This window comes from Mustela putorius, unplaced genomic scaffold, assembly GCF_011764305.1.
Source record: "Mustela putorius furo isolate JIRA1106 unplaced genomic scaffold, ASM1176430v1.1 tig00000228_pilon_pilon_pilon, whole genome shotgun sequence".
Classification (NCBI taxonomy): domain Eukaryota; kingdom Metazoa; phylum Chordata; class Mammalia; order Carnivora; family Mustelidae; genus Mustela; species Mustela putorius.
Window position 1 is genome coordinate 22,101,302 of NW_025421322.1, and position 25,424 is coordinate 22,126,725.

Genomic DNA, 25,424 nt, shown 5'->3' on the forward strand with positions numbered 1-25,424 from the left:
CTGGTGATCCTTCTAGTTCTCTGAGCTCTGGCCTTAACAGTCTGTATTTCCCTTTGCCTCGTGACCCACAAATCCTTCCTGCTTCTCTCATTTCCCAAATGTTTCTCCTCCTGTGCTCTTCTAGAAAGCTGCTGCTATGCTGAGGAGGACACAGGTCCTTTCTCACTGGCTTCATCCAGTGAGCCTATTACAAGCACCTCTAGTTCCCCCACTTTCAGAATCTCCCAGAGCCATATCTGACTTATCTTGGCTGGTCATGCTCCTTCCTTTCATTCCTTATCTTGTGGCCCATCCCATGTTCCCAACGGCTCAAGTCTCCAGGTACTGTGCTCAGTGCTGGGCATTTGTTTTCAACTCAATGTTAAACAAGGTTTGCAGCAAGCAAAACAAACTCACTGATAGACATATAGAAATTGGTGGGGCTGGGACTTGACGTAAAGCCAGTAACTCCTGATTCTACGATGCACAGCTCGGAAATCGGGTTCCATCTTACGATCAATGCATCTTATATGTGATGAGACATAGGAGACGATCCTCACTGTTGCAAAAGTCATCTTTTACAAAAACAAGGACATGTCAAGTTTTAGAAATGTCTTGGTATAATCCTGAGCCATTCTTACACCGATCTACTGTGGGCTCTAATGCTAGTTTTCTTTGTGTTGGATCCCTGAGGACAGGAGGAAGGGCAAGTACTGAGAAGTGAAAACCTTGACACCCCTTAGACCTCAGTAGATTAGGTGGTCACCCTATTTTTCTGCGTCACACCTGAATAGTTATGTGAGGCCAAATCCTGTCAACCTTCTGAAGGATTCCTCAAGGGCAGATAAACCTAAGACTGCCTCCAGGTGTAAAGTCAGTGACCCCTGCCCCCTAAGACTCACCTATACCTGGAAGAAATAAAAAACGACCCCAACCAAGGCTGGACATCTCCTTCTGCAGCCATGCTCCTGAATTTACCCATGACCAATCCAAGTATCTGGAAGAGTGAAGATAAATATAATACTGTTTATGGTCTCCACTGATGTGTGACTTACAGAAGATTTCACAGTTTGGGGCTGTAGATCAGCGACTATTAGGTGTCACTATTTTATGAGTGACATAAAGTCCTAGTTAAGACTAGTATTTCTTTGACATGTACAAGCTGGGAAGAAGTCAGCCCATGGCTGAGATGTGTCTCTGTGGTCTCTGATTCCTATTTTGTATATTCACTTTGCTCAGTTTCCATTGCCAAGGCCACTTGAAGGTCTAGGATGGCTGCTGGAACCATGAGGTTTGCATTCCAGCCATCCATAAAAGATGAAGGGAAGGAGAAGGGCACTATTATTCCTTTAAAGATTCTTCTTAGAAACACTGCTTCTGTTTACATCCCATTGGTCAGAATATGACCACACATGGCCACACTTAGATACAAGGAAATCTGGGAAATTTTGTTTATTCTGAGTGACTATTATGGGTTGAATTGTATACCTCCCCCCCAAGAAAAAGACATGGAGAAGTTCTAATCTCCAGTACCCAAGAAGGTGACCTTTGGGAAATAGAGTTTTGACAGAAGTAATCAAGTTATGACGAAGTCATTAGGTTGGGCCCTAGTCCATGATTGGTGTCCTTATAAAAAGGAAAAAAATTAGAAATACAGACAGATATGCACAGTAGAAAGACAGACAGCAGACACCCATGGAGGAGATGTCCGTGGAACTGGATGGTACATCTATAAGCCAGTGAGTGCCAGTGATTGCCAGCAACAAGCAGAAGCTAGAAGATGCAAGCAAGGATTTCTCTTGGAGCCATCAGAGAGAGCGTGGCTTTGCTGATGATACCTTAATCTCATACTTCTAGACTACAGAACCATGAGACAATGAATTTCTGTTTTAAGCCACCCTGTTCTTGGTATTTGTTATGGCAGCCCTAACACAGTTGCCATGTGTCCAGGAAAAAAACAGAGGTTCTATTAATAAAGAGAGAAAAGACAATGGATACTCAGGGACAACTTGTAGTTTCTGTCACTGACCATAAAAAGCTGTACAAACATCCTTCAAGAAATATTGACTGAGTACCTACTGCCTACGGTGCCCTGTGGGGATCCAGTGGTAAGTAAAGCCAGCGAGGTCCCTGCCCTCATGGAGCTTCCGGTCTAGCGACAAGGGAGATAGTAATTATTCACACCAATATTTAATTATGCACAGTGATGTTTATGTTTAGTAGGCATATTACCACATGCAAGACTTGGAGCCTCAGATACAAATTTCTATAGGTTTGTACATTTCATTCATTTTCAAAATCCCAGGAGGAGCATTCTGAAGTCAGGGGCTGAGTCTGCCCGTTGCCTTCAGCATCAGAGTCTCTTAATTCAACCCACTGCTCTTCTTCCGCCAGATGAAATGAAATGTTGTTGGTCTTATAGTTACAGCTTGTGGTTCTCAAGGGAGAGCCTGTGAGAGAAAGTAAAATGATGGAGAACAAGATGGGAAAACATCCGTTTGGCAGAGGGTCGGGTCACTGAAGCAGGAATTATGGATGTTGAGTTGATTGAACGCTTTGTTTTGCTCATTCCCCCACCCCCCAGCCTCTTCCATCCCAGGCCATATCATGACCCTCCACCCAACTGCTTGGCCCAGAAACCTAGAAGTCCTGCTTGTTCTTCTCTTCTTCCTCCAATGCAAGACACTTCCAAAATGTATCTCGAATGCATCTGCTTGTCTTCATTCCCCCCCCACTCCAAACCCCTGTCATCTGTCACCAGGACTACAGTGGCCCTAACTGGTCTCCTTACATGTGATCTTGTCGCCTTATCATCTGTCCCCCATGTTGCAATGAAAGGAAATCTAGTTCTGCCACTCTCTTGCTTGAGATCCTTCATTGTGTCCATGTTGCTTTTAGCATGAAATCTAAAAACCTTACCATGGCCTACATAGTCCCACGTGAACCGACCCCCACCTATCTTTGAAATCTTACCTCCTGGCCACGCTCGTCCTTGCTCCCCTCCATCATCACCTTGTAGATCCTCAAACCAGTGATTGCTTTCTCTCCCCGGGCCTTTTGCACTTGCCACTCCTTCCTCTTAGGATGCTCTTCTTGCAGCTTGTCATGGGATCCCTCCTTATTTTTTACACCTCCCCTTACAGGTCTCCTCCTCTTCAGTGGGGATGGAACGTCTTCGTAGCGTTTTCACACCCGCATCTCATTGGCTGGAATTGTGTTGCGTGGTCATTTCTGGGGGTGCTGAGGATTTCAGTATTTCATTCTCCACCTTTTAGAGGGCAAGAGAAAGAGAGGTTGGGCCGAAGTAGGGTGGCTGAATTCTGCGGTATCTGCCGAGCCCCTCGTTTTTCTCTTTCTTCCTTCCCTGCTTATTTCCTTCACAGATAAGTATTTGTCTTTTTCTTAAAGGAGAACTTAAGGAGTTCTCCCATTTTTTAAAAAAAGATTTTATTCATTTATTTGACAGATAGAGATTGCAAGTAGGCAGAGAGGCAGGCAGAGAGAGAGGAAGGGAAGCAGAGTCTCTGCTGAGCAGAGAGCCCAATGCGGGGCTCGATCCCAGGACCCTGAGATCATGACCTGAGCTGAGGGCAAAGGCTTTAACCCACTGAATCACCCAGGCACCCCTATTTGTCTTTTTCTAACCCTCCTTTAGGATACATGCTCTACAAATGCAGGGACAACATCTAATTCTTCTACTACCTTTCCAATAAATGTTTATTGAGTCAACAAGTTGATTTCTGTGGCCAGGGATGGTGGAAACTCGGATCCGGACACTGTGTCTGCTTTCCTAGAATAGAAAGCTTGTTAATATGGCAGGTAGCCAGTGGGATTTCATTCTAGCCCTTGCCACACCATGTGACCCTTAACAGGTGCTCAGAATTTTTTTTAGAAATCCCAGTCAATTGGTTTCCATTTATACAAGTCTTACTATTTCTAAGGTATTAAACAAATCCTTAGAAGTTGATTCCCAAGGCCCAATCATTATAGTCTTAGGTAGATGGACAAATATAATATGTACTATATAATATAATATGTATATATAGTATATATATATACAATGTATAATATAATATACAATGTATAATATAATATGCAACAACAAGATAATTCATCTGAAAATCCCCAGCACCTTGCCAGTACAGAATCAATCCTCATTTTTATTTTTTAAAAGAATTTGAGCATGTCAGGTGATGTCTAGACAATACATTATTTCAGTCAGATACAGAGGCAGACAGCACTGAACATATTTGCAAAAGAAGATAGATTTTCCATCTGGGAGCACATGCCCCACCCTTTCAGTAAATTTCGTGGAGAACAAGAGAAAGCAGCCCTACGATAATTTAAAACAGTATTTGTTGAGTAACATTACATGCTAGGCACTATGCTAGGTGCATTATCTCTGGGCTTTCATTTACAATCACCTCTGTCCTGGGACAGAGTATTGTCTCCCTTTCTACAGCTGGGGAAAATAATGAGGTTTGGAGGTTTAAGTATTTTGCCAAAGCATAAGACTTACATGGGAATTCAGATATGCCTGGGTCTAGCTCATATGCTTTGGAATCATTATTGTTTATGTGTGGAACGGCTTATATCAAGAGAAGACAGAAGCCAGAAATACTCTTAATAACACAGGGCTTTAGAGGATCCTGGGCCAGAAGCGTAATATTGTATTTGGGGCCCCTCTGCGTTGGTTCTTATTCTACAGCTGTGTCCTCCAGTTCCATGACACTGATGGATGGCATTCTTGCAAAATGAGAAATCCAAATCACTGAGCTGTTTAAAAGTGAAAGGGCGGAGTTTGGGGAACTAGAAAAAACACATCCTTCTCTCAACTTTCTGTGTCCCAAAGATCCGAGCAGCCCAAATCTGTGGATCTTTAAGATGTTAGTATGATCCCCAGCATTGAACTGGGCTTCTGGATGAATGTGTTCTGCTGGCCAGAAGCCCAGAAGCATGCATCCTGGTGTCGCCTGATAGCAAGTATGGGTCCCGATGACGTGTTTGTAGAGAGCCTTAAGCAAAGCCTGGACCGAACATCACCAGACACCTTGTTCCACCCTGGGCTTTAATATCTGGTTTTTCTTTCTTCTGTGTTTTGTCTGACACTGACAAGTGCTTGTTCTGGCTGAGTCCATACTGTAGAGACGTCTCTCTCTGAGCTAAGACTTTACTTTCTGCCCCATCTGTCCTCCAGCCCCCACGCAAATCCATATTCCTTCCACCAGTCCCACGGTGCAATCAGAGGGCAGGATGTGCAGAACCTCCAAGCTGGCAGACCCCCGAGGATGGACTGGCCCCAGGACCTCTCTAGGCCAGTGCAAGACTTCTGGGTCTTTTGTGACCTGATACCATCTTCAGCCTAGTTTGATTTCTGGGAGGGGACAAAAGCCATTGTGGTTATGTGATTAATGCTTGTCGGTTCTCATTTTATTCTTGACTCTTGTCCAGGGTTTTCATTGAATATCTTTATAGATGAAATGTGTTTGAAATGCAACATCGTATAAATGTCTGTTGAATTACCAACAACAAAGGAAGGTATTATTTTCTCTATCAATAATCAGAAACTTAGAGCTAGAAGATTCTGCTGATTCTTAATATTATCTTGGGGTCATATGCCTCTTTGAGAGTTCAGTAACAGCTATGAACCCTCTTGCCAGAAAAACAAAACAAAACAAAACAAAGTTGTGTGTGTGTGTGTGTGTGAGAGAGAGAGAGAGAGAGAGAGAGATACATTTGCACACAGTTTAATGTTGTTCACGGATTATCCAAAATTTATTCGTGGATCCCGGGATAAGAATCTCCTAGTCTAACCTTCCCATGTTATCAGTAAGGAAAGTGAATCCCACCTAAATGAACTGACTCACCCAGGGTTAAGTGAGAAAACCAGAACTAGGACCTGATCATGCTGATTACTGTATGTGATGGATCAACTCAATGCTTGGCCCGTGGACACTCAATTTAGACTGTTTCTATCCCTTCTATGCCCCACCCCTACCATCATAGTCATTTTAGTAACTAATATGATTTGGGCTATTTGAGTTTATATTATGGTCAACTATTTTTAATAATAATTATTATACTAATAGTGCCTTGCTTTTGTGACACCTGTGTTGGAGACTCAGCATTCCTCATTGTATTCTCACAACTCCCTGAAATAGAAGTGAGTGTGTATTATAAACTCCATTTTACACGCAGGAAAATCAAGACCCAAGGGAAGCTGTTCAGAGCCAGGTGAGAAGGAAATGGCAGATCTTGGTGTGCCCTGAATTCCCATTTCGGGGAGCCAGGCTTGCATGGAATCTTCTTGTTTAGAACAAGCAAAAGCAAGAGCACAAAGCTCCTTGAATTAATGCCCAGACCAGTGTTTCTCCGGCCTCCCTGTACATCAGAATCACTTGGGAAACTCCTCCGACATATCCAAAGATACGGACACAATTGATTTGGGCTGAGGCCCAGATATGGGGCGCTTTGTGGAAACTCCTAGACGACTTAAATGTGTAGCGGCCAAAAGTGAGAATTATCATCCCAACTTCACAAAAGATGGATACAATGCTGCCTGATCTTGTCCTGTGGTTGGATAAGGGGCTGCCCTGACTTTCATGCCTGGAATTCAAAGGGAAGACAGCATTCCATATAGTTTGTTTTTGAAATGTGCTGCGAATACATTCGGACAGTGTACTTTGGGTCTGGAGGGATTAACTTGCAGTGTCTCAGTGACAAGCGCATTTGGAAATGCATTAGCTCCGCTTGATATCAGAATTGGCCTAAAGCAGAACAAGCCAAGAAGCAGCCCGTAAACCTCAGTAACACTGATTGCGCACAGTTATTCCTCAGGCTGACTCCTGGCTGCTGTGAACTATGTGGTGCCATGTGTGGGTCAAGAAACCCAGCTTCCCCGAGCCGCCGGCGTAAAACACAGCTCTCGTTGCATGTCCCGTATCTCGGGATGGAATTTCGGGATGGGGTTTCAGCTGCATTTGATGGTGAGGTGGCCACTTAACAACTGTGGCCTTGTGCCCTGGGAAAATTGCACTGTGTCAGGTTCTTTTAGAGCTGCAGAGGCTTTTTAGAAGAAAAAGGAAATAGACCGCCTACCGTGCCAAGGAAAGTTGAAGGCTGGTGGAGGTCAGCTGCTTTTTAATTCAAATATAAGTGGGGTCTTTAGTTTGAAGAGGTGATGATTCTCTGCCGAGGAACGTCTCCTCATACCTAGATCTGTCTAGTCACCCAGATTTGGCAGAAGTTTGTGCTAACTGATGAAAAGTTCACAAAGGAAGGTGTTAAAGGGGGCTCTCTTGCTTAGAGAGGGCCCGCAGTGCCCTTCGGCACCTCAAAGGAAAAAGCTGCCTTTGTGGCTATGTGTGACCAGCTGTGTTACTACAGTGGGACAGTGGGACCCTAACAGAGCTGTGTTCCAGGCAGGGTAGCCACCTGCACGTACCCACAACTGGAGTTGACAAGGTCAAATTCACAGAGCCAGAGTAATCAGGACCAGGCACACACTGTATCTTTGTAGGCCCACTGGTGGCATGACTGTCTCCTGCCTTAGCTAGGTCAGAGGAGGCAGAGGGCCAAGGGGTCCCTGTGTCTGTGTGCACTGGAATTCGGGGCTGCGGGCCTCTGTGTGGAACACAACTTAGGGGTCTCAGACTCTGTGGAGAGTCTGAGGCCATTTTCGTCAGGAGCTTCTGATCTTGTGGAAATAGGATGTATACAGAGAAATAGCTGGAAAAAACTACATTTTCCATATGTATTTCCTTAGCAGACACCTCGTTTGTTTATGGTTCCCAAACCTTTGTGTCGGTAGGGCGACACTAACATTCGTTTCCAAACGTTCTGGAATAAGACTGTAAGGGAAACTTGGGAAGAAATCTAGAAGCTGGTAGCCTCCTTGGCATTGGGAGGCTTGACAACACGATTGATCAGAGGGCTATCAGTTGGGGAGAAGAACCGGATATGGAGCAGCACAGAACGACAGACCGGAACCCCTCCACGGCACCTCTGTGTCAGCCTCTCACTGCATTTAAGCACGGCAGCCATGAGTGATGTTCGCTGTCTTACTTGTGCTTCCCACATAGTATGCAGATTTATCCTTGTGGCCACTTCGACCTAGAAGTACACTAGAAAGGGAATCTGGGAAATGTAGTTCTGGCTTGGCTAAGGGGACCATACAGAGCCAGCCAAGGGGACCATACGGAGCCCCGCCTCTTATTATATTCATGCTCTTCCTAAAATCAGGCCCACAGAATATCCCCAGTACAAATACTTGGAAGGGGTGGGGACACTGAATATGAGATCCCTCCGGTCAAGGAGGAGAGAGGATGAAGAGGATGACCTCAAGGAATTGTACCCAGCACTTGCTACCGCATGTGAAATTAGATTATATACCTCTAGAGTTGCTTCTACCATTGTCTCTATAAACAAAAACTGTCTCTTTGTTCCCTCTGGCTCCTTGGGGTGGGGACCCAAGATAGAGGAAGTAATTAAAATAGGAGTCCCCTGTTTGGTCTTTTCTCTCCAAACTTAAAAAACAAACAAACAAACACCTCATTCTAACAAACTCTGGTTCTGTCCATAACATGACTCATCTCAGGTACTTTATGAAAGATGGAAGCCATAGGACCAAACTAACTATGGCCATCTGGTAAGTTTTCCTGGATCACTTTAGAATGCCCAGAATGGAAGCCCATTTTCCAGGGTTAACCTATAAATTAATCACTTTCTTGCATTAAGACTTAGCGAAGCTCTTCAGTCCTGGCTCAGAATCCAGTGGTTTGGCATTCGAGTAAACATGCGTGGGTGTGGGAGCTGGCCCAGGAGCGCAGACCACTTAATGGAATGTAATGTCTGGTATGTTCTTCAGGGATAACAGGAAGAAGGAACCCATTTTATTTGGGCGTCACGGTGAGCACAGTGACGGTTACTTAATGTGTATCATCTGTCTCATCTTTGTCCCAACCCTATAACCTGGATATTAGCTCTATTTTATAGTTGAGACTGACAGAATTTGAGTCATAGCCTCTGGTTGTATGAGTAAATGGAAGAGCCAAAAGCCAGACTAGCCCAGGTCTGTCTGTTTCCAGAACCCTTGGTCTTTCCATTGTATCACGGTACCCTCCAAATGTGTTGGGATTATTTAATTTTCTGGTCCTCAATTTTTCCACATGGGCTAATCTTGGCAAAGTCTGTTACCAACTCTGTCAGGGATTAGGTGTTCCTCTAGGAATGGAGATATTGGACAGAACCCCAGTCTTCAAATCCATACAGTGTGCAAGATTCCTAAAGATGTTATGATCCATAACATAACACAAAGGTCATACCTACTGCTTATTGCTAGACCCCGGGAGGTGGGAGTGGGTGGGGTCTACTCCCAATCTTTAGCCAAGTCAGCGTGGAACCTCCCTAGGTCCTTCAGTAAAAGCCCCTAAACTGAGATGGTTCTGAGGAGCCTGATTGGCAGCCCTGTCCATGGCCCACAGATTGCTTGGTACCAAATATAGCCCCATGTACTGGTAAAATAAGAGTTTCTAGAGAAGAAATCAGAGGCATAGTTTCCTCTGCCAGGGGTACTCAGCTCCCAGCGACCCTGACAAAGAATTTCTGAGGTTACTTAGTCCAGATAACGTGCTCACAAAGACCACACTCCATCTTAGACCTATTTTCAACCCGTTTACTTCCCCCCCACCCAGAGTACTACCACCTACTTGTGACCTGTGCTATCTCTGCGAAGTACACACACATACACACCATTTTGTTCTTAGCTCCAATCACAGCGGCACCACCTTGGGGGTAGAATAAAAAGAATGAGACTTTGGTTCACTCTTAAAGGTTAGATAATATCAAGGCATCTGGGTGGCTCATTTGGTTGGGCATCTGCCTTTCTTGGGTCATGGTCTTGGGGTCCTGGGATCGAGCCCTGCGTCGGGGTCCTGGGATTGAGCCTTGCATCAGCCTCCTTACTCAGTGGGGAGCCTGCTTCTCCCTCTCCCACTGCTGCTCTGCCTTCTTGTGTTCTCTCACTCTCTCTGTCAAATAAATAAATAAATTCTTAAAAAGAAAAAGGTTAGATAATATTACCAACATACTATAGATCACCTCTTATGAGTAAAGTAGTATATGAAAAACGTGATTGTCTACCTGATGAGTAACCTTACTGTGTATTGCCTCTTTAGTCTCTTTTAAAACTTGTACTATATTCATTTTGCTTTTTAGCATAGTCCAAAAAAAAAGCATAATCATTTCTGGGTGTTAAGTGCCTAATAATAAAAAGCATTCTAAGGGCAAATAGCTAATTGGGTAAAAGATTTCTGTGGAGGAAAGAATTAGGGGTTAGGGAGGAAGTTGGACCTTCTGGAGCCTCTTTCCTTTTAGCCATGAGCTCCTGTGGGAGTTAACACATGGCGTTGGGAGTGTGTGTCTCCTGCTGCTGGAAGCCCCAGTTGGCCATTCTTGGAATTCGAAGGAACTTTCTGTATCCAGAGTGCAAGCCAACTTTGTAAGGGGGGGGCAAGGTAAGAGTGATAATTTGCATATCCTCTGTGGTATTCAAAGGCTCCCAGATGGCAGATTTTTTTCCTTCAGTAGTAAAGGAATTCCAAGGAATCTTGTGGTTATAATGTATGTACATTGCTTCTCTTCAGTGCCTGGACACTGCTTATAACCTCTGGGAACCACCAGGTCAAGAGTGTGTTGTCTGGCCTTAGCACAAGCAGATCTTGGAAGTGGTCCCAGTGAATCCAGAGCAGCATGTGGGAAAGGGTATGAAGCACCAGGACAGGCCACAAATCCTCCATCTAGCCTCAACCCCATTTCCAGAGGGAACCCCCGGAAGGCAAATTTTCATCCTAAATCTGGAAATCTAAGAAACCCCATATCTCCCCCTCCTTGAAGTACGCCACAGTCCCTCATGACCGGCCCCTCCCCCCACAATGGAGCAAAGTGGACTAAGGGTGAGCCTGGGTCTGAAGCGGACCTTTGGTCGATTTGGGCTGGAAAGGGAGAGATTCTGTTAGAAACCAGCAGGCACTTGGCATTCCTCAGTCAGAAACAAAAATTCTTCAGTGTTGCTTTTTGTTTTTGTTTTATTGGGAAAGTCACTCGTAACATATCCTTGACTTTCCTTCGAGGCTGATGGCACAGTCTGTTCTTTGGGGACATCACAGGGCCCTATAGTGTGCTGAACATGCATAAAGCTTAGAGGAAAACAAATTCTCTGGAGAGAGGATCCTGTGTTTGTCTAAGAGCTGGATCTCTGCCGCCTCCCACACCACTCGCTCTCTAGCCAGTTGCATATTTGGTGAACAGATTTATGGGACTACACATACAGCTGCAAACCCTTTCTCTTTTTTTTTCCCCTCCCCAAGAACAATGTTCCACTGTCAAGGCTATTATGCACTAAATATAGACACACAACTTATTTACTACAGCAGTGTCTAAAACTCCTGGTATCCTTGCTGAATGTGAATGTTTTGCAAACATAAAACATTCTATAGATGTAAGGAATTCATTCTGTAGAAGTAATGAGCACATTCTGACTCAGCTTACTTTAGTTCTGCACCGTCTTTGTTAAAGTGAATATCCTACAGACAAGACCAATGATTCCTTAAGGAATTCTATACTCGATTTACTTTAAAATTATGCTGACTGTTTGCAGTGGTTTCTGGATTCTCTAACCTTGGGGGACACTCTTAGCTTAGGGAGAAATCTCTCTTATCACCCTGGCTTGATTTTTTTTTTTTTTTGTATTTTATCTCAGTAAATAATACCAACTCAGTATTTATTTCCATCTCCCAAAACCAGAACCCAAGGTGGCTTTCCTGGGTAATCACCATGCGATGGTTGGTCTGTCTTTTCCTTTCGACAGTCTGCATTCACGAGGCTGTTTGCAGGGAGAGGTTGTATGTGAAGAGGGACAGAAGAGAAAAGCCAATATTTATTTAGTGTTTCACTATTATTAAACACATGGCTTAGTAGTTAATCAGATTTGATCCTCATAATAAACTTGATCCCCATTTTACAGATGAGTAAAGCATAACTCAGGGTATTTATAACTTGCCCAAAGTCCCATTACTCGTAAATTATAAAGGTTGGAGTTAAAACAATTCTATTGCACTATATAGAAAATGTACATAATATTTAGGCACATCTCAGTTTGTTACAAAATGAGCTGCTAGTGAAACTACTACCCAGGAATGCTAAGATAAGGTTAGTTTTGAAATTTTTATCAATTAATAATATTATAATCATAGTATTAGTAATTAATAATTAATAATATTATAATCATAGTATTAAAACTTTGTCTCTTGGTCTCTTTTTTTTTAAGATTTTATTTATTTATTTGGTAGAGGTTACAAGTAGGCAGAGCGGCAGGCAGAGAGAGAGAGAGGAAGTGAGGCAGGCTCCCTGCTGAGCAGAGATCCTGATGTGGGGCTTGATTCCAGGACCCTGGGATCATGACCTAAGCCGAAGGCAGAGGCTTTAACCCACTGAGCCACCCAGGCACCCCTCTTGGTCTCTGTCTTGCCAACTGTTTTATTATTTTGAGGGAAAGCCTCAAACAGGCTTACCCTCCAATCCTTTCTCCTTCAAGAACACAAGGAAAAGGAAGGGAAAAGCCAGGGTAGCTCTCACGTGAGTGCAGTCATTTCAGGGATGCAAGTGTCTCAGTGAATACAGATTTCCGTGGCAGGAAGAAGTCACTTATGTAATCATAGGTGTAGTGTTTCTTTCCAACCTCACTCCCACTTTGGATAACAATTGAATGATTGTGAAGGAACGCTAGCCATACAAGGACGAATGTGCAATTGCGCAATGCAGGGTTCAATCCATCTGTAGGGTTGTCTGGCGTCTGTCAGGAGGACTGGCACAGGAGAGGAATTAGAGGCAAGATTATTTAGTTGTTTTGGCTCCTTATCAGGAGAGAAGCTGGAGTTCAGCCTAGATATTCATCCCAACCTGATCACACCCTGAAATGTGCTGAGTCCTACCCCTGTCTTCCCATTAACTCTTACCAGACCTACCATGGTTTCTAGGACTTTTCTCCACTGCCTTCTTACTCAGAAATCACTTACCTATGACTTACAAAGGTGCTGTTCTTCCTTCTCATTAAGGATGACGTCCTCCATATCCCTTCTGTATAAAGTCAACGTACCACTGTCTTGGAGGAAATGAGTTTAGAGCAGCTACATGACCTCATGCTTGATCTCTTTTCTGTGAACCGGGAAATGAGAGAATTGCAATAAAATCTTTGAAAATAGATCTGATAAAGGTAATTATAAGCAGAAGAAAAGCATCACACTCTCACTTAAATTCTCATTTCTACCTACGGGTGGCGTCTACGTACCCTGAACCTAGGTAGGAGGTAATACGGTACCTAATGTAGATCTAGTCACATGTTCTGTGTATTTGTATGTGTGAGCTTTTTAATACAGAAGAGAAAAAACATTTTCCCCAGGCTGTGTACTTTCTGTGGTTACTTGTAATATGTCTTTATTTGCAGAACAGAGTGTACCATAGATGCTAATTCAAAGTCCGTCATAACTGAATATGTTATGCAATTCTACCTGCATTTCCAGATCATTTTGCACATTTTTAGTAACAGGACATTGGAACTGCAGGAGCCACAACAGTTGTGAGAACCACTTAGGGAGAGATGACGTTTTTACTAACAGACTGACTCCAAAAATACCACCTTGAATACAAGCATGATGAATGTTTGGAAGGCTTTTTTCCCCTCGTCATTCAAGAAAAAAAAAAAATCAAAATAAATATGTAAGTTCATATATCGCTCAGGACTTTAAGTGGCAATCCAAGATTAACTGAGTAAAAACCTTTTTACGCAGTTAGAAGACCCAAAATATCACTTGTCGACATCACAAGATATTTGAGCAGACCTACACTGCTTAATTAATAGTTAAAGCAAAGAGAAGAAACATGTGTCTTCTACTATTCTCTGCATTCCTCAAACTTGCATATATAACTTGTACTTTATAAATTTGTATTTATGTGAGGCTGTGGAGTCATATGGAGTTCAAATTCCAGAAGTCGCACTTAGTTGTTTAACCTTGAGCAAAAAACTTAACCTCTCAGACTCAGTTTGTTCATAAGCATTATACTGCTGATCATGGGTGGCCAGTGATAGAAAACAGCTACCATAAAAGAACATTTTTAATTTTTTTTTAAGATTTTATTTATTTATTTGGCAGAGATCACAAGTAAGCAGATAGGTAGGCAGAGAGAGAGGGGGAAGCAGGCTTCCCACTGAGCAGAAAGCCTGACAATGTGGGGCTCGATCCCAGGACTCTGGGATCATAACCTGAGCCGAGGTCAGAGGCTTTAACCCACTGAGCCACCCAGGTGCCCCAAAAGAAAATTTTTTAAAAGAATGATTTAGTGGAGCACCTGGGGGACAGAGTCAGTTAAGATCCAAGTCTTGGTTTCAGCTCAGATCATGATCTCAGGGTCCTGGTATGGAGCCCCATGTTGGGTTCCAGGCTCAGTGTGGAGTCTGCTCAAGATTCTCTCTCTCTCTCTTTTCTAAAGATGTACTTATTTTATAGAGAGAGTATGAGTGGTAGGGGCAGAGAGCAAAGGAGAGAGAGAATCCCAAGCAGACTCCCCGCTGAGCGCAGAGCCCAATGTGGGGCTCGATCTCACGATCCCGAGATCATGATCTGAGCTGAAATCAGGAATTGGACACTTAACTGAGCTACCCAGGTGCCCCTAAAATGACCTTTCTCTAAAATCAAGTGCAGATCAAGTCACCACTCACCAAGATTGATGAGAAGTCCAATATAATATTGTTTTGGTGTCCCATTGCCCATGATTTTCCCTTTGGAATTATGTTGTTTCCCCCAGCACCCATCCTGGGGTTTAGGCACCCCAATAAGAAGGACTTGGACCACTGTGCTGCCCATGGTCCTTGTCCAACTGGCCCTGGCTCAGGACATAGGTCCTGAGCAGCGGCCACGGAAGACTCATCTTCCCAATCACACAGCCCTTACCATTCCAGTTCTGAACCTCCAAGAGCCCCTGCAATCAGGAGGTGCATAAGACCCCTTCTTTCAACCAATCCTGCATCTGCCTTCTCCAGGATACAGAGATCTATGAATTGCTGACATCAGCTCGCCTTTCCCTCCAATTCTTCTTTTTAATAACATCTTTGTTGAGTTATAATTCATATACTGTGTAAAGTGTATATCTCACTTATTTTGGGCATAGTCACAGAGTCATGTGACTATCTCCACAATCAATATTAGAAAATTGCACCACCTCTGAAAGAAGCCCTACACTTTTTTTTTAATGAAACAATTATTTTTGAGGATTGCAAGTTGGTTACAGTTTGAATGGACTAGACACTCTTTCATACCTCCCCATCCCCCAGCCTTAGGCAACCACTAATCTACTTTCTGTCTCTGTGCATTTGTCCGTTCTGGACTTTCTATATAAATGGACTTATATGATATACGGTCTGTTGCAACTGACTTCTCTCACTTAGCATCATGTTTTCAAGGTTCATCCATGTTGTAGCACAAGGTTGATTCCATTTTATTGCTGAATGATATTCCATGATATGGATATACCAAATTTTATTTCTCTTTTCATCCATCGATGGACATTTGGCATCCTTTGGTTCTTGGTATACCAAGTCTCCCTCTCTTTAGCTCTTTGCCTCTGGTGACCCCAGATCAGGGGCATAGACTCCAATGTCTGTCTTCTAGGTGGCAGAGAAACACATGTGAACCATGGCAAGTAAGAGAACATCTACTGGGGTAGCCCTACTTAGCCATTGGCAAGTGGCCATCGTGACCTGATGTTATTAGAGCTTTAGATTGTTCCAGAGAAGCTAGATCCTAGATGTTTATGTGGAAATTTCCTACTTTTCAAGTGTTGGTCAGTGAAAACAACCAGTGTGTGAGAGAACAGAATATAATTCTGGTTGAGACTAAATGCTAAAGGTAATCCCTGGTGATGCAGAGACACATCTCTCCTTCCGGAGCCCATGAAGGTTTGCTGGAATGTGAGCTCACCTGGCAACTACTGCCTTCTCATTTGGCATCACAAAAGGACTATTAATCTCTTTGGAGGAAAGAAAGACCCAGGTCTAAAGTCAGCACTCTGGATCAGGAGGGAGTGGACTTTCTCTTATCCTTTGGCTCATGAGTATGCTGGAACAGAAAAAACAAAGCACCGTGAATGTTTACTTTAAATTAGTGCTCAATTACCTTGCAAATTACCCATGGCCTTCTTCAGGAGGGATTGTAACCTGCTAGTATGACTTTGATTATGACATGACTTCTATCATGGTTGAGAACTGCTGATTCTATACAACATGTGCCCTGAATCCATGAGGACAGATTTATGGAAATGGGAAAAGAGAAACAGTGATGGTATGGTCTCCTTACATATGAGGATGCCATGGCAGTATAGGTTGGGAGTGGAAAATATTGAGGTTCATGACAATAGAAAGTGTTCATTATGTAAATAACCACTTTGCTTACCACGGCGCACTTTCCATTTTGTTTTGCATGTGACCACAGAGAAAGTGGGTATTTTTTTTTAATATTTTATTTATTTGACAGACAGAGATCACAAGTAGGCAGAGAGGCAGGCAGAGAAAGAGGAAGGGAAGCAGGCTCCCCACCGAGCAGAGAGCCCGATGCGGGGCTCGATCCCAGGAACCTGGGATCATGACCTGAGCCGAAGGCAGAGCCTTAACCCACTGAGCCACCCAGGCGCCCTGAAAGTGGGTATTTTTAAAGGGAAAGAAATTCATGAAACCAATGGTGTAGTGCCTGACATGTACAAAGAGGCTTTAAATTCATTATCTAATTTGAGCCCCTGCAGATAAGCATTTTTACCTAACCCTGTTTTATAAATTGAGACATGGTAGAGAAGACATGACTTGATTAAGGTCATCAAACAAAGGGAGCCAAAGACTTAAATGCTTAGGATTAAATTCCAAATCCCATATCTTTTCCATCTATAGCTGCTCTTCTAATACTTTCCAATATTGGTTTGAGGAATAGGATAGGTATTTTTACACTTAATAATATAGTGTTTTATTATATTTAATTTATAGATTTAATTTTATTTTTATATTTAAAATATATTTTGTGTTTTGAACATTTATAATTTGTATTATTTATATTGTATCAATACAGTGTTTGAGTTGATAGTTATTACCCACTCAGAAAATAAGAAAAGGAAATAATGATTTTCAAACTATTTTCATATTTCCTATTCTTTGAGTCATTAACACTAAATTAATTAATCAGATATGCATATTAATTACTGGGGGATTATAAAGAAATATGATGATAACCACAGATATGGGAGACATTCAATCAGTCAGTCTCAACCAGAGAATCTCCTTTCCTTCCCCTATCTCAATCTTCTCTCCCTTCTTCCTTTTTGTCTTCTTTCCTTTCCTCCTTTTTATTTTCTTATTCAGTGAGGAGATAATTTATAAGAAGCAAGAAACCCTTCAGAGTCAATCAAAATTGTGCTTTTTTTGCTTAATGCATTTATACATTCAATTCATTCAACAATGAATATTTATTGGATTACTGCATTGGTTTTTCTATTGCTGCTGTAACAAATTGACATAAACTTGGCAGCTTGAAACAAAGAAAATGTATTGCTCTAACTCTGGAGTCAAAAATCTAAAGGTGTCAGCGGGTCTGCATTCCTTCTGGGCTTTCGGAGGGGAGAATCCACTGCCTTGCCTTCTCCAGCTGATAGACACCACTTACATTTCTTGGTTCCTGGCCCCTTTCTCTTTTCTCTCCACTTTCTTGCTTCTGTTCTGACTTCTACTTCTGCCTTTGGCTTGCAAGTCTCCCTCTCATAAGCACCCTTGCAGTTACATTGGGCCCACCTAGATGACTCAGGATAATCTCCTAATGTTAAAAACAGCTGATGAGCAACCTATTCCCGAACTCCCCATTGCCCTGTAAACTAAATATTCAGAGGTTCCAGGGATTGGGGATATTGTATCTACTATGTGCCAGGCACTATACGAACTTATATTCTGTGGGATTCTGTTTTGCTAATTAGATATACTTATCACTGACAGCTGGAGATCTGTGTGTCTCTCCATTTTTCTATTTGAGGGACATAAATCATTCGAATGTCCCATGTCTGCCTCTTTAGGCACACAACAGATATACCAACTGTTATTTTGTGTCAGCTAAATAAGAAAGTACCCAGCATCTGATGTCACCGCTAACCTCAAGTGAAATACCTCCCTTTGAGGCAGTAGCTGTAGATCATTCTCAAGCTGACTATGGTCTCTCATTATTGAATGGTACTTCTTTTTTTTTTTTATTGTAACTCTCTCTCCTATCACGGGTTAACTAATACTTAGTGTAAAAGCTGACCTTTATTAGCCTCACCCACTTTCATAAGGGATGGAAATAGGGAAAGGTGTGGAATTTATCATCTCAATAGGGACACCTTGGCAAGTGAAAGGAAGCACTATTAATAATCCTTCAGAAACAGTAGGTAGAAAGAGGGCTGTCTTGAGAATAGTGGGCCATAGGGGCTCCCTAAATATTGATTCCAAATGAATAACAGCCCTAAACACTGTGAAAATGTATTGAGTTCTCCATTGGCATACAGCACTGCAGAAGCTGGATGTACTTCACTTCCTTTAATTCTTACAACATAAGGTGGGTATTATTATTATTAATTATCTCTAGTTTAGAGTTGAGGGAAATGAAGCTCAGAAATTTAAATACCTAGCTCCAACTAGTAAGTTGCTAAATTAGGATTTAATCCTAATTTTGTAAAACACTAAGGCAAATACTTTTTCTCTTATATTGCCTTCTAGAAAAAGTGTAGATTCTTGGAAATTGTTGTCTTCAGCTGGGGGCAGTTGGGTATTTTAAGAGATGTTAGACATTAGAGATACACAATGACTTCATTAGAAGTCTATGGAAAAGCAGGAGCTGTAATAGATACTTTCTCTTTGTCTGTCCTTTAGGTCTGTCAGTTTGTCGTCTCTGTAAATGGGCTCAATGTGCTGCATGTCGACTACCGGACGGTGAGCAATCTGATTCTGACGGGCCCTCGGACGATCGTCATGGAAGTCATGGAGGAGTTAGAGTGCTGAGCAGGTAGACATCCTGGCCCTTCAGTGGCCTGAGAATGATCGAAGCCAGGATAACACAAAGCAATGCAATGACAAGACTTCCACGCACATGGATGGTTTTGGACGCACAAAATGTCTCCATACATACACATCTTGATTTGCGTTTCATACACTGTTTGAATGTGGAAGAACCAGGTAGATCATCTTTAAAAAAAAAATTATGTCAGTGTATAAAAAAGTTCAGAAATGAAATTTCCTTACGTAGTAGAATTGCCTTACTCAGGTTCCATTTTAGTTCTCAGCCATTGTTTTTTATTTTGGTTTGCCTAAAGTTGTTGAAATGCTTCTCTGGCCAAAACAGCAACATGCTAAAATCGCCTCATAGGATTCAATGGAGTAGTTGTTACAGATTTTAAATTGTTCTCTTACCAAAATGAACCTGGAACTCTTTATGGAAAGATCTGGATTTCACCAAGCTTCAAATTAAAGCAACATCCAAAGGAATATTACCTGTTAACTAGCATTTTGAAGAGGTTCTAAAGCATTCAAGTACTTAAAAGCCATTGAAAAAAAATGACTTTTTCTTAATTCCTACCTTTAGTATCAACTTCTAACCTATGTTTTCATTTATGGCGTTCATTAGAAAACAAAAACCTTGTGATGAATATAGATGGGATACATAGGGGGATACTACTTCTGATTATTTGCTGATTTCTCTTTCTGAGCCTAAATAATTTTGTCTTACCAATCAGCTACAGAAGCATTCTAGAATTAATCCAGAATATGTTGAATGTCAAAACAGAGGAATTTGTATATACACATATCAAGCCTCTGGCAAGATTTCACGTTGAAGTTGTCCCTTTTTAAATGAAGTATTCTAGAGCTTGGCCCATATGTGATAAAAACTTGAAATTAAATTGCCTTGTTGGCCTGAATTTTTACTAGCTTTCTAGTGTAACATATTCTAAGGAATGACATGTCCTGCTTCTTTGGCGGGATTATTTTTCACCAAAACATCATCTTGTGTTGTCATTTTTCAGCTCACTGTATATATGCATGTTTCTTTTTTTGGTTTAGAAAAGAATGCATTTGGGGGCTTGTTGTATCGAGGAAATTCCTCAAAGTGCCAAATTAGGTAGTCAGGGAATGCCAAATTCTTGATTTCATGTGATGCATTCTGAACAACCAGGTTACTTTCTTATCACGTATTAACAATGAAATATGAATGTTGTACCTCAGTCATTCTTTTTGTGATAGGTTATCATAATGTGTTGGTACTAGTAAAATGAACATATCGTGCTACAGATGTTACATATATATGTTTCTGGTAATCCAGCTTTTCTGATCTTAGCTTTAGTCAGAGAATAGGATTTTGAAGTAATATAGAACGTCTAACGTTAGTACCGTCAATCTCCATTTGGGAACTAGTAGCAATTTTTTGTGTATGTGCGATTATACTGTATGCCAGGCTTTGTGCTACGGCACTTGACGTATGTGATCTCTTTGAATCTCCATCAAAATCCTCCAAGGGACACCTGAGTGGCTCAGTGGGTGAAGCATCTGCCTTTGGCTCAGGTTATGATCCCGGTGTCCTGGGATCAAACCCCGCATTGTGCTCCTTTCTTGGCCGGGTGCCTGCTTCTCCCTCTACCTGCCGCCCTACCGGCTTATGCACACGTGCTCTCTGTCTCTCTGACAATAAATAAATAAAATCTTAAAAAAAAAAAAAACCTCCAAGAAGGGTATTATCACCCTCATTTCTCAGATATGGAAACTAATGTAAGCAAACTTCAATATCCATGTTCTCACTGCTGCAAGATCTGCTTAGATTCAACCACGGGTTTGTTTAATGCTAGAGCCCATGTTACCGCCCCTCCCCCAGCCTTTCCCCATTTAGGGACCTACTGTTCTGAGGTTACTTTATACCCAGCGCTGTGCTAAAACTATACATCACTTATTCCTCCTGACCCATGAGATTCAGTATCGCCATTATCTCTTGTTTTACAGCTGAGGAAGCTGATTCATACAGAGATTAGTCATGTGACTGAGACCACACAACTAGTGAGTGGGAGACCTTAGGATTCAGCTCAGAAAGTTCTTAGGATGTCTTTAAAAGACAAGTCTTAAATGCTGCCTCTGTTCAGGTGTTCATTAAGTTCAAAAGAAGGAGGACCACCTTTGTCGATGGCATCTTCTTCTTGCCTGCCATCCGTACTTTGAACTCTTGTCCTAATGCCGATGGTCTTGGGCCCTGGCATAATATCACTTCCCTTTAACCAATCTAAGCCCCAGAGAAGCATCTGTCTTTCTTTACTCCGTTCAGCTTCCTGCCAGTGGAATTTCTTTGATTCAGAGTTTATTGATGTCTTCGGTCAAATGAATAGGAAGGGAAGAAGAGGAGGAAAGAAAGGAGGGAGGAACTATTTCTTCCTTTAGTTCCCATCACCCTCAGATGAAAGGCCAAATGCCAGAGAATTCTAGTTAAGGTCAAGAGAGCTTTGCCTTAGCTACTCCTCGGCAACCCCCTACCCTGACATCCTTACGTGGTAATGAAAGTGAGTGCTCCCATTCCCATCGGGACACTACTGAGCTCCCTCCAGCCTTTCCACCTCAGCTTCTCCTCTCTGCAATATGACCTCTCTGTCTTTGCCTGGAGAAATCTAAGTAACTCCCCTTAGATTCTATCTTCTCTGAGAAATCTTTGCCAGCTCCCCACTTCTGGGCTTGACTCCCCTTGTCTAAATTCCCATGGGCCCTTATGCATCAATGCCCTGTGTTTACAGCACTGATGATATTTACTTGGAGGTTGTCCATCACATATCTGTCTCCCTCACTGCACTCTGAGCATCAGCAGGTGGTGACACGGTAGTGTAACAGCTGTCCCTGGCTGCTGGTGTGCCACCCCACAACATGCCTCATAACACTCTCTGTGCTTAGGATCCTGTACATTGGCAAATGGCGCAGAGCTCTGCTGGGATGGCCAACCACTGGTCCAGGTGGTGCCGGGTGGGTTCCCATGAACATTTGTGGTCTAGGAAGGCTCTGTGCATGGGTGGCTGGTGCTGTTGGCTGAGGTGTCTCCTTCCACCCCATGTGGCCTTTCCCCAGAGCTCCGAGGATTCCTCATCACACCTCATGAGATCAAAGAAGGTGAGAATGGAAACTGCAAGGAGCTTTCATGGACTTGCCTGGGGAGTGACCCAGGGTTACTTACGTAGCGTGTTGCTGGTCAAAGCAAGTCACTAAACTAGCTGAGAATCAAGAGGCGGGGAATGGTCTCTCCCTTTGATGGAAGGAGCTGCAAAGAATTTATGGCTACTTTTAATGCACCAAGAGTAGGTACTCACCATTCATGGAATAAAGGACCAAGGAGCTACCTAGTTACTGAAAGGCTCTGCTTCCCAGATGCAAGTCATTGACCAAACACTGGGTAGAAGTTCCTTACTAGGTTGTGAATAGAGCCCAGTGCCTAATGAAGACTTCAAAGTTGGAAAATCCTAAACTAATGGTGCTGCATGGGGCCATGGAGAGCACAGTGTCCTGTCCTCATTTTACTGATGAGCACAACTCAGTGTGGAACGTTCCGGTGGCACACCCGAGCTCATGAGGCTTGCTAGGGAGAGAGCCCGGGTCAGATGCTAGTCTTCTGCTTTCTAATGACATGTCCTTTACAAGATAGCTTTCTGTAGCAAACACAAATGTGGTGAAAATAGGCCTTTGGCTCTGGGGTGTTCATAAAACACAAGGAGTGCTGTCTACCTGTGAAGGTGAGAGATTACATTTTAATTAACTCAGGCCATGGATTGTGAAATCATATCCTTAAAAAATAAGTATCTTGTGTGATATTTTAACAGGCAAATTGCTTTAAAATTTAGGAACTCCACTTCTAAATGAAACCTCAAGAATTATCCTAAATGAAGAGTGAGCAATACTCCTAAGAGCTTTTCTTTCTCATGCGCATTTGTGTGTGTGTGTGTGTGTGTGTGTGTGTGTGTACTGGCTTTTGTTGTTCCCCAAGAAAACACTTTGGATTTTTCAGGAGTTTGTGTCGTGTGTTCGTGTTAGTGTGATGGAGGTGGAAATCTTTGGTTTCTTCATTAGTGTGGTATATTCTATCAGTGCAAGTTTGAAAGCCATGTTTGTTATCTCTGCTGTAGAGAGAAAAATGCAGTTGCCTTTTGGGTCGGTCCTAGTGTGTGATGTTTGACTCTTAATGTCTGATGAATAGTTGCACAAGTTGCTAAGGGGACTGGTTGAGAAATGGCGGGCAACCGGAAGAAGATACCCATATTTGAGTAGATGAAATGCAGTCAGCTTCATGCCATCTTATAAAAGTGACTGCATTGGGGTCGTAGCAATTAACAATTAACAATTTAAGAATCATTGCTTTCCGTTCAAAATAGAGTATCACATTTCCAAATACTCTTTTCAAATATTTGTGACAAGAGTCAACTTTTAAGACTTATTTTCTTTTTTTTTTTTATGATTTTATTTATTTGACAGAGAGGAGAGAGCACAAGCAGAGGGAGCAGCAAAGGGAGAGGAAGAAGCAGGCTCCCCACTGAGCAGGGAGCCCCATGTGGGGCTCGATCCCAGGACCCTGGGATCATAACCTGAGCCGAAGGCAGACGCTTAACTGGTTGAGCCACCCAGGTGCCCCTCAAGACCTATTTTAAACTGACACTAGCTATTCTTTCCTGTTGAGTATTAATCCTGTTTCATTTTCGACAGAAGAACTTGGGAACGTTTCAGTTTTACCAACTGGTAAGAATCCGTTGATATCACTGAGCATTGTTTTACTCATCGAAGGCAGAATTTCAGGTATAATATGCTTTTCCTCAGTTCAACACCAAAAGGGCAAATCTGCAGCATACCAAAATGAAGTTCATCGTCAAAGTTAGCATATGATATTATCAAATGCATTAATATATGTACTTAATTTATATGTTTATTTTTAAATTAGGTTGAAATTTATGTTTTCCCTTCTTAAGAATTGTAGCATAATACTGAAAATTATAATATGAAAATAGATTGTATAGTATGAAATAAATGTTAAATTTTTAAAGTGGTGACTTTAGGTTTACAGCTTTTCCTGTCTTTTAGGACAAATTAGCCGTTTTTTTATCCTAAAAAAGGGTTGCATTATAAAGTTGCTCTACTACTAAGCGATCAGAGAAAACATATGGGATTCATATCTAAGTCTCTAATGTAGCCAAAAGTGCCATTTGTAACACTACTTAATGATGGATGTTTTCTGACGCTCTTTTGCCTGAAAAAAAAAAAGTGCATTAAAAAGCTTTTTCTGTACTGTATTTGATTTGGAATCATTTTCTCCCTACAAAGCCCCATATTGATGAGTATTGTGGAATAACCTATATGGAAAAAATGTTATGGAGTTGCTTACTACTCTGGGAGAATGTTCTTTTTATTTTCAACTAATTAGGAAATTGATTACATAATTCAGTATGTGTGGGAGCAGGTAATGCATGGGATGATTGGATTACACTCAATATAAACCAAAGACACTTTACATTTTTCTCTCATTTCCTCCCTCCCTTCCTTCCTTCCTTCCTTCCTTCCAGAAACCTCACTGAGACTGTCTTGCTAGATACTGTATATAGGCCCTGGGAATACAAAACTGAGGAGACATGACCCTGGATCCATGAGTTACTTTTGGGCCTGCCTCCTAGAAGTACTCTCTCCATGGGAGGGGTGGGGGGGCCGGATAAGAAACCATGGTGTTGAAGCAGGTGGTTTACTGCAAGAAACTACCATCTCACCCAAGAACCAGAACACTGACAGCAACTTACCCAGAGAATGATAAAGTCAACAACTTCACAACCCGTGTGCCCACTTTCCCTTACCCAACATAACCACAGCAGTCAGTGTTGACTTTACCATTCTCTTGTTTTCATTATTGTTTAGTTTTTTTAATGAACTGTATTAAAAGGGTATCAAGTTTTATATAATCTGAGATTTGCATATTTTTGTTCAGAATTATATTACAGATTCTTCTAGATTTTTCTGTGTAGTCATCGTTCATTCATTTTTCACAGCTTCACAAATTTCTAGAGCCCAAGTTATTTTCTTGTCATTGGACATTTGGGTTCTTTCCACTGTTGTCATCATCATTGGTGGGGTTGTTAGGAACATTTTTTTTTTTTAAGATTTTATTTATTTATTTGACAGATAGAGATCACAAGTAGGCAGAGGCAGGTAGAAAGAGAGGAGGGGGGAAGCAGGCTCCCTGCTGAGCAGAGAGCCCAATGCGGGGCTCGATCCCAGGACCCTGAGATCATGACCTGAGCCAAAAGCAGAGGCTTTAACCCACTGAGCCACCCAGGTGCCC

The 25,424-nt window shown here is 42.2% G+C and overlaps 1 protein-coding gene across 2 annotated transcripts in view; it reads left to right on the plus strand.

Moving 5' to 3' along the window:
- The window catches only part of DEPTOR (DEP domain containing MTOR interacting protein), a 131,232-nt gene extending 106,845 nt beyond the window's left edge, over positions 1-24,387 (plus strand). Inside the window, exons 9-10 of one of the 2 annotated variants that reach the window (XM_045078079.1) lie at positions 18,968-19,100; positions 23,579-24,387. In XM_045078079.1, coding sequence (XP_044934014.1) covers positions 18,968-19,096 — 129 coding nt within the window. In that variant the 3' untranslated portion in view covers positions 19,097-19,100; positions 23,579-24,387. Of the gene's footprint in view, positions 1-18,967; positions 23,354-23,578 lie in introns of those variants that run through there. The other variant, XM_045078078.1, reaches the window with a different exon arrangement.
- The last annotated feature ends 1,037 nt before the right edge of the window (positions 24,388-25,424 follow it).